The following is an 8,121-nucleotide window of genomic DNA, read 5'->3' on the forward strand; positions in this document are numbered from 1 at the left end:
TGGCAAAGGGGTGAAAACATATCACAGTATTGGGAAACAACAAAAGGTCACCCCTTTATCATGATGCTCTTTCTCTTTTATGTGCTCACAATATTCTGATATAATTTATAGAGAAGAGATACTGCACTTTTTACTCTCTGGAAATTTACTGCTAGAAATCTGAGGCAAACTGTAATAAGCTCTGCCATGCCAGTTATAAAGTTCATTATCTTATTCTATGTTCAGAGATTTTTCTACTAGCTGACATTATCCTCTTGGTAATAAACAATGAAGAAACACATCTTCTGAGTTATATTAATCTGCATCTTTAGAATAGGAAATAATAGCACTCAGTCAAAAGTTAAGTAAAATTTTCATATTAATAAAAGACATTAAACTATGTAAAAATACTTCCATGCACAATATGTCATAATAAGAATGACTTTCAATATTTACTAAGAATTTACTCAGAAAACAAGTTTCTCAAATTATAGATGAAAATTCTCTATTTATCATAATCTTAACTTTTAATTCAGGTCTTCCTAATTTTTATTTTCCTAATTACTTGGCACTAAAAATAATTTAATACAACAAATAAAAATATTTTTACTTCAAATGCTTTCCTAAACAATATAAAATCATTTTAGTTTTTGAGGAAGTAATATTTCATATTTTAACTATGTAGTGTAAATTAAAATTGACTTATTTAAATTACAAGAGTTGTGTAAGGATTAATCAGATTTAAGTACAGTTTATATTATTGCCAACATAGACTTTTGTTTTTCAAATGTCACAAATATCTTTTATTATTTGTGGATTTATTCCTTTTATGAAGTAGTCAAATGAATCAGCTCACCCTTGACTGTAACAAAATACTGCTTGGTGACTTGTGACAGACAGGGTTTTAACCTCCGACAGCGAGATTCATTGTGGAGCAAGAGCCAATCATAGATCCTGACGACACTTGTCTCATCTAAGTTGGAATATAAAAAGCCACTTGGAATACAGTATAAAAGATTCACTGGTGTGGCAAGTTGTCTCTCAGACTGTACATGCATTAAAATTTTGCTCGGCATTACTCAAAAGCAAAAGAAAAGTAAAAGGAAGAAATAAGAACAAGAAAAAAAGATTATATTGATTTTAAAATCATGCAAAAACTGCAACTCTGTGTTTATATTTACCTGTTTATGCTGATTGTTGCTGGTCCAGTGGATCTAAATGAGAACAGTGAGCAAAAAGAAAATGTGGAAAAAGAGGGGCTGTGTAATGCATGTACTTGGAGACAAAACACTAAATCTTCAAGAATAGAAGCCATTAAAATACAAATCCTCAGTAAACTTCGTCTGGAAACAGCTCCTAACATCAGCAAAGATGCTATAAGACAACTTTTACCCAAAGCTCCTCCACTCCGGGAACTGATTGATCAGTATGATGTCCAGAGGGATGACAGCAGCGATGGCTCTTTGGAAGAAGACGATTATCACGCTACAACGGAAACAATCATTACCATGCCTACAGAGTGTAAGTAGTCCTATTAGTGTATATCAACAGTTCTGCTGACTGTTGTTCTAGTGTTTATGAGAAACAGATCTATTTTCAGTCTCTTTTAACAAGCTGTTGGCCTGTATGTAAGTAGAAAGGAAAAGAGTTTCTCTTTTTCAAGATTTCATGAGAATATATTGAGACAAAAATCTGCTGCATTATTTGTTTTCTTATAGAGACAAAAAGCTAAAAAATAAAACACTTGCATAGCATTAGTTTAATAAGGAAAATATAGATAGCATGCTTATGCTTTCACAGTAATACCACCAAGGCAAGGACTGAGAGATACTACAAGCAATGTTAAAAACTTACATTAAATTTTATAATTATATTTGGTTGTGTAAAATAAGTTTTTTCACTAATAACAGAAAAAAAAGAAACTTGCTGGATGTTTAAGCTTACTTGAGCACTGCTGAAAACCTAAAGTGATTTCTGTTATTTGAAACTCTTACAATATTTTTTTGTTATTCACAGTTAAAAATTTAATTTTGAAAGCTATTACAGTAAAGAGTATGACAAATTAAATATCTTAATGTATTAGTAAGAACAACAATGAAGTAAACATAGCATAATCATCATCATGAACTAGATATTAGAAAATGCCTAAGAAATAAACATTTTAATTGCATAGGTTATGGCTCACAAAGTCCTCCTTGTACCTTGACCATAGTACTATTGTTGAGAGTACCCAGTTTGTGTACTTCCAAGCAGGCATAGTGCCGAATAACCTTCTAAAATATTTTATTCTTCCTGAGAGGGAGGGCTTTTACCTGTAGTATCTACATTGCTTGTGACAGATGACATATTGCATACAATTCCATTTGCAGTCAGTTCAAAAGAATACTTTCTCCAGGAAAGAGAAACAGGCACCTTGACAGAGAAGGCATGGCAAGAAAAATTTTGTGTTATCTGTTATCTTGCTTTAATACAATGCTTTATATACTTTAAACAAGATTCAAAACAGTTTTAAAATATTATTTCCCTTATTAAGGAATCAGGTTATGATGCAGCAAAGAATTTCCATTTAAGACTCTGCTATCGAATAGGTCTGGAGTAGATTTACCTTTTATAGACAATTTTGGAAAACCAAAATAAAGGAAATTGTTAGTGCTTGTGCTTACATGACAGCCTGGCTTCCTAAAGACAATACTTTGGAACTTTTGAGATAGCCTGAATATAACATCAAAATTTTTGTGTGAATTACCTGCTTAGTTTTGCTCGTTTAAAAGGCTATTCCAAAGCCAAAATGTAACAGATGTATTATGTTTTCTACTAATTCCCGAGGCTCAGTAAGTTGCTCAGTGTGTCTTGTCCCCAGGTAATTCAGGCCTGGGGGAAGGGTTCCTTCTTCCAGACTGATTGGTACAGCTGCTCAGTAAGTGTAACTACTCAGATTCCCAAAGAATTCTAAGTGGTTGTTCCTCCACAGTGACTCTTGTTCTCTCTAATCATCATCATTTTAAAATTTCATTCAGTGTTCATGACTTCATAGAACCTTCCTTTGTCCATAGTTCTCTGGAAGGGGAATAGATTCCTGATGAACAGCTGAAAATACATACATCTGAAAAATTCTGAAAAGCTAGGGTAATTATTTTCTTTCACATTTTTTGCTGAGTTATAAAGTTCCACACAGTATTTCATTTTAAAAGACTGCATAGGCATATATTATCTTAATTTTTTTTTTAAATGCTCAACTATTACTATGGAGGGGTTTTGTTAGTGGGAAATAATTTCAGTAACTCTTCTTTTCTTATTCATTTATAGCTGATTTTTTAATGCAAGTGGATGGAAAACCCAAATGTTGCTTCTTTAAATTTAGCTCTAAAATACAATACAATAAAGTGGTAAAGGCCCAACTATGGATATATTTGAGACCCGTCGAGACTCCTACAACAGTGTTTGTGCAAATCCTGAGACTCATCAAACCTATGAAAGACGGTACAAGGTATACTGGAATCCGATCTCTGAAACTTGACATGAACCCAGGCACTGGTATTTGGCAGAGCATTGATGTGAAGACAGTGTTGCAAAATTGGCTCAAACAACCTGAATCCAACTTAGGCATTGAAATAAAAGCTTTAGATGAGAATGGTCATGATCTTGCTGTAACCTTCCCAGGACCAGGAGAAGATGGGCTGGTAAGTGATAACTGAAAATAACATTGTAATAACCTTATGCTTTTATTCATAATATGAATAAACAATAGTGGAAAATAGCTACAAATTCCCTAAGCTCATAAGCCAGACAAAGGTATCTTACCCCAACGGTAGCCCTGTACCCAATAAAAGTAGGTGTCCAATTTCATATCCTATGAAACACTCCTTTGATATTCTTACTTTGCATGAAGATTTTAGAAAACAATTATACCATACTTCTTAACTTCTTAAGAAGTTCTTTTGAATTGGGAATGAAATATAAAGTACTTTTCATTAATATGATACATGACTGTATGAATTAAAATATTAACTCTATATAATGGATTTTATTACATATACAAACAAATCAAAAACTTTTTTTTCTCCCAGAAGGGTGCCAAATGTGTTAAAAATTTTTGGCTTAGCAAAAGCAGATAAAAAAAAAAAACTTTTAAAATTATAATTAAAATGTTTTATTCAGAGAAATTAAGAGTGATATTTATAGGCTTACATTTTATTAAATATATTTAAGATTCCTCATGATAAATATGTTCATTGTTTGTAGGATGTTGATGCACTGATGTGTGTATATATTTCTTTGTGGAATACTCCTAATAAAATTTCAATTTACAGGCTGGTTTACTTTTGCCACCTTATTTCTGCCAGCTTATTTCTGAGCTGCCTTAGCATTCTTATGCAAAAGTTTACTTACAGAAGGCCAATTAACTTAGTATCAGGCCAAGTAAATGACAATACCTTATATATTATAAAATTTAATAACAACCATTTTAATTCCTAGTACAAATTTAGGGTTACTCTTCTGGCCTACCTACATTTCTGTTTACTTCTGTTTTCAAATACTTAATGTGATCACATCTTTTTACATTCATCTATTGACATAATTTACAAAAGAAGATTATACTTACAAACAACAAACTTGTTACCTTCGTAATCTTTCAATGATCTTAGTTATAAAGATGAAATAATTAGCAGATCAGAATTACTTTAAATAAAACATTCTTTAAAATACTATACAATATTTTTTATTTTTTCATCTTTATTTACTTTTTAAATTATATATATGTGTACATACATATATACACACACACACATGTTTTACTTCAATATGTTGGGGGTTCAAGTGGTTTCTGGCTACATGGATGAATTGTACAGCGGTGAAGTCTGAGATTTTAGTGCACCTATCACTCCAAGTAGTGTATATTGTACCCAATATGTAGTTTTTAATCCCTCATCCCCACCTCCCCATTCTGAGTCTCCAAAATACCTTATACTACTCTGTATGTCTTTGCATACCCATAGCTTAGCTCGCACTTATAAGTGAGAACATATGGTATTTGGTTTTCCATTGCCTTCGAATAATGGCCTCCAGCTCCATCTAATTTGCTGCAAAAGACATTACTTCACTCTTTTTTATGGTTAAATAGTATTCCATTTTGTGTGTGTGTGTGTGTGTGTGTATATATATACACACACACACCACATTTTCTTTATCCATTCATCCGCTGATGGGCAGTTAGTCTGGTTCCGTATCTTTACAACAGTGAATTGCGCTGTGATAAACATACGTGTGCAGGTATCTAAAAGACTATACAATTTTCTAAATGATCTAGTTTCCTTTATATATGCTACTTTAAATGTTAAGGACTCAAATGATATTATTATTTTTGACAGTCTTAAATAATACTGCCAGAGCTATTTTCATTTAGATATGGATTAAAAACTACTGTCAATTATTTAAGAAAGTGTTCCTTTTCATAGGTAGCATTTTAATGATCAAAATTGATAATATGACCAGTGGTTAATATGTTGTATTCCTCAGATATTTTCATGTAAAGGGAAACAAAGTCTCAAATGCATTAAAAGACTGGGGCAGAGACAGAACCAACAAATTTTAAAATATCTGAATAGAAACATTTTCCAGTGAAAGAATTAAGGAGATATCATCGTCTCTTCTTCTGAATTTGTCCTTCCCTATTTTTCCCTGGCTTTATTGTTCTAGTTTTCCTGAGTGAAGACCTAGAGAATGGAGGATGGATGACTATACCTACCCCTCCAGGAGTTACCAGGCATATTTAGCCAATATATTTAATCAGGAAGCAAGAAGAGAGGGAGCTCAGCTCTTTCCTTCATTCCCCTCTTCTCCTTCTTCTCCTCTCTCTCCTGTCCTTCCCTCCCTTTCTTCCCATAAATATTTTCAGGACATCCACTATGTGCCAGGCAGTCTGGTACTCAAACTTGGAAAAATAAAAATTAAAAAGACATGGAACTGATCTCAGGGGAATTTGTATTTCTGTTAAATTCTTTTGAGACATAAGGGGAAAATCAAGTCTAGTGTAAATTAACATTCCTTAATGCTGTGCCTTTTAAAAATAAATGTGGTATGAGCAAAATTATTAGTTTATTTCTTCAACAATGACTTCTTAAGGTAGGTAGAAAAGTGTTTCCGGGTCTATTGACATTACTGATTGTCCTTTCCTTTTCAAACAGAATCCCTTTTTAGAGGTCAAGGTAACAGACACACCAAAAAGATCCAGAAGGGATTTTGGTCTTGACTGTGATGAGCACTCAACAGAATCGCGATGCTGTCGTTACCCTCTAACTGTGGATTTTGAAGCTTTTGGATGGGATTGGATTATCGCTCCTAAAAGATATAAGGCCAATTACTGCTCTGGAGAGTGTGAATTTGTATTTTTACAAAAATATCCTCATACTCATCTGGTACACCAAGCAAACCCCAGAGGTTCAGCAGGCCCTTGCTGTACTCCCACAAAGATGTCTCCAATTAATATGCTATATTTTAATGGCAAAGAACAAATAATATATGGGAAAATTCCAGCCATGGTAGTAGACCGCTGCGGGTGCTCATGAGATTTATATTAAGTGTTCATAACTTCCTAAAACATGGAAGGTCTTCCCCTCAACAATTTTGAAGCTGTGAAATTAAGTACCACAGGCTAAAGGCCTAGAGTATCCTACAGTCACTTAAGCATAAGCTACAGTATGTAAACTAAAAGGGGGAATATATGCAATGGTTGGCATTTAACCATCCAAACAAATCATACAATAAAGTTTTATGATTTCCAGAGTTTTTCAGCTAGAAGGAGATCAAATTACATTTATGTTCCTGTATATTACAACATCGGCGAGGAAATGAAAGCAATTCTCCTTGCATTCTGATGAATTAAAGGAGTATGCTTTAAAGTCTATTTCTTTACAGTTTTGTTTAATATTTACAGAAAAATCTACATACAGTATTGGTAAAATGCAGGATTGTTATATACCATCATTCGAATCATCCTTAAACACTTGAATTTATATTGTATGGTAGCATACTTGGTAAGATAAAATTCCACAAAAATAGGGATGGTGCAGCGTATGCAATTTCCATTCCTATTGTAATTGACACAGTACATTAACAATCCATGCCAATGGTGCTAATACAATAGGCTGAATGTCTGAGGCTACCAGGTTTATCACATAAAAAACATTCAGTAAAATAGTAAGTTTCTCTTTTCTTCAGGTGCATTTTCCTACACCTCCAAATGAGGAATGGATTTTCTTTAATGTAAGAAGAATCATTTTTCTAGAGGTTGGCTTTCAATTCTGTAGCATACTTGGAGAAACTGCGTTATCTTAAAAGGCAGTCAAATAGTATTCGTTTTTATCAAAATGTCAAAATAACATACTTGGAGAAGTATGTAACTTTGTCTTTGGAAAATTACAACACTGCCTTTGCAACACTGCAGTTTTTATGGTAAAATAATAGAAATGATCGACTCTATCAATATTGTATAAAAAGACTGAAACAATGCATTTATATAATATGTATACAATATTGTTTTGTAAATAAGTGTCTCCTTTTTTATTTACTTTGGTATATTTTTACACTAAGGACATTTCAAATTAAGTACAAAGGCACAAAGACATGTCATGCATCACAGAAAAGCAACTACTTATATTTCAGAGCAAATTAGCAGATTAAATAGTGGTCTTAAAACTCCATATGTTAATAATTAGATGGTTATATTACAAACATTTTATATTTTTTTACATGATTAACATTCACTTATGGATTCATGATGGCTGTATAATGTGAATTTGAAATTTCATTGGTTTACTGTCACTGTGTTTAAATCTCAACGTTCCATTATTTTAATACTTGCAAAAATATTACTAAGCATACCAAAATAATTGACTCTATTATCTGAAATGAAGAATAAACTGATGCTATCTCAACAATAACTGTTACTTTTATTTTATAATTTGATAATGAATATATTTCTGCATTTATTTACTTCTGTTTTGTAAATTGGGATTTTGTTAATCAAATTTATTGTACTATGACTAAATGAAATTATTTCTTACATCTAATTTGTAGAAACAATATAAGTTATATTAAAGTGTTTTCACATTTTTTGAAAGACACAACAGTTTTTATTCTAAT

At 32.3% G+C, this 8,121-nt stretch overlaps 1 protein-coding gene across 1 annotated transcript; it reads left to right on the top strand.

The window, feature by feature from the left end:
• Positions 1 to 798: 798 nt before the first annotated feature.
• On the top strand, positions 799 to 7,916 carry MSTN (myostatin). Its single transcript, XM_050751916.1, has 3 exons — positions 799 to 1,500; positions 3,286 to 3,659; positions 6,165 to 7,916. Exons 1-3 carry the CDS (start codon positions 1,128 to 1,130, stop codon positions 6,543 to 6,545), a joined length of 1,128 nt encoding a protein of 375 aa, XP_050607873.1. The 5' UTR covers positions 799 to 1,127; the 3' UTR covers positions 6,546 to 7,916.
• The last annotated feature ends 205 nt before the right edge of the window (positions 7,917 to 8,121 follow it).

The sequence above is a fragment of the Macaca thibetana genome, chromosome 12, assembly GCF_024542745.1.
Source record: "Macaca thibetana thibetana isolate TM-01 chromosome 12, ASM2454274v1, whole genome shotgun sequence".
In the NCBI taxonomy this organism is placed as follows: Eukaryota; Metazoa; Chordata; class Mammalia; order Primates; family Cercopithecidae; genus Macaca; species Macaca thibetana.

Excerpts from the sequence above, each read along its gene's own strand:
- MSTN (XM_050751916.1), top strand. The coding sequence starts at position 1,128 with ATGCAAAAACTGCAACTCTGTGTTTATATTTACCTGTTTATGCTGATT. Across the intron at positions 1,501-3,285 it reads CATTACCATGCCTACAGAGT|CTGATTTTTTAATGCAAGTG; the intron begins GTAAGTAGTCCT and ends ATTCATTTATAG. Across the intron at positions 3,660-6,164 it reads GACCAGGAGAAGATGGGCTG|AATCCCTTTTTAGAGGTCAA; the intron begins GTAAGTGATAAC and ends CTTTTCAAACAG.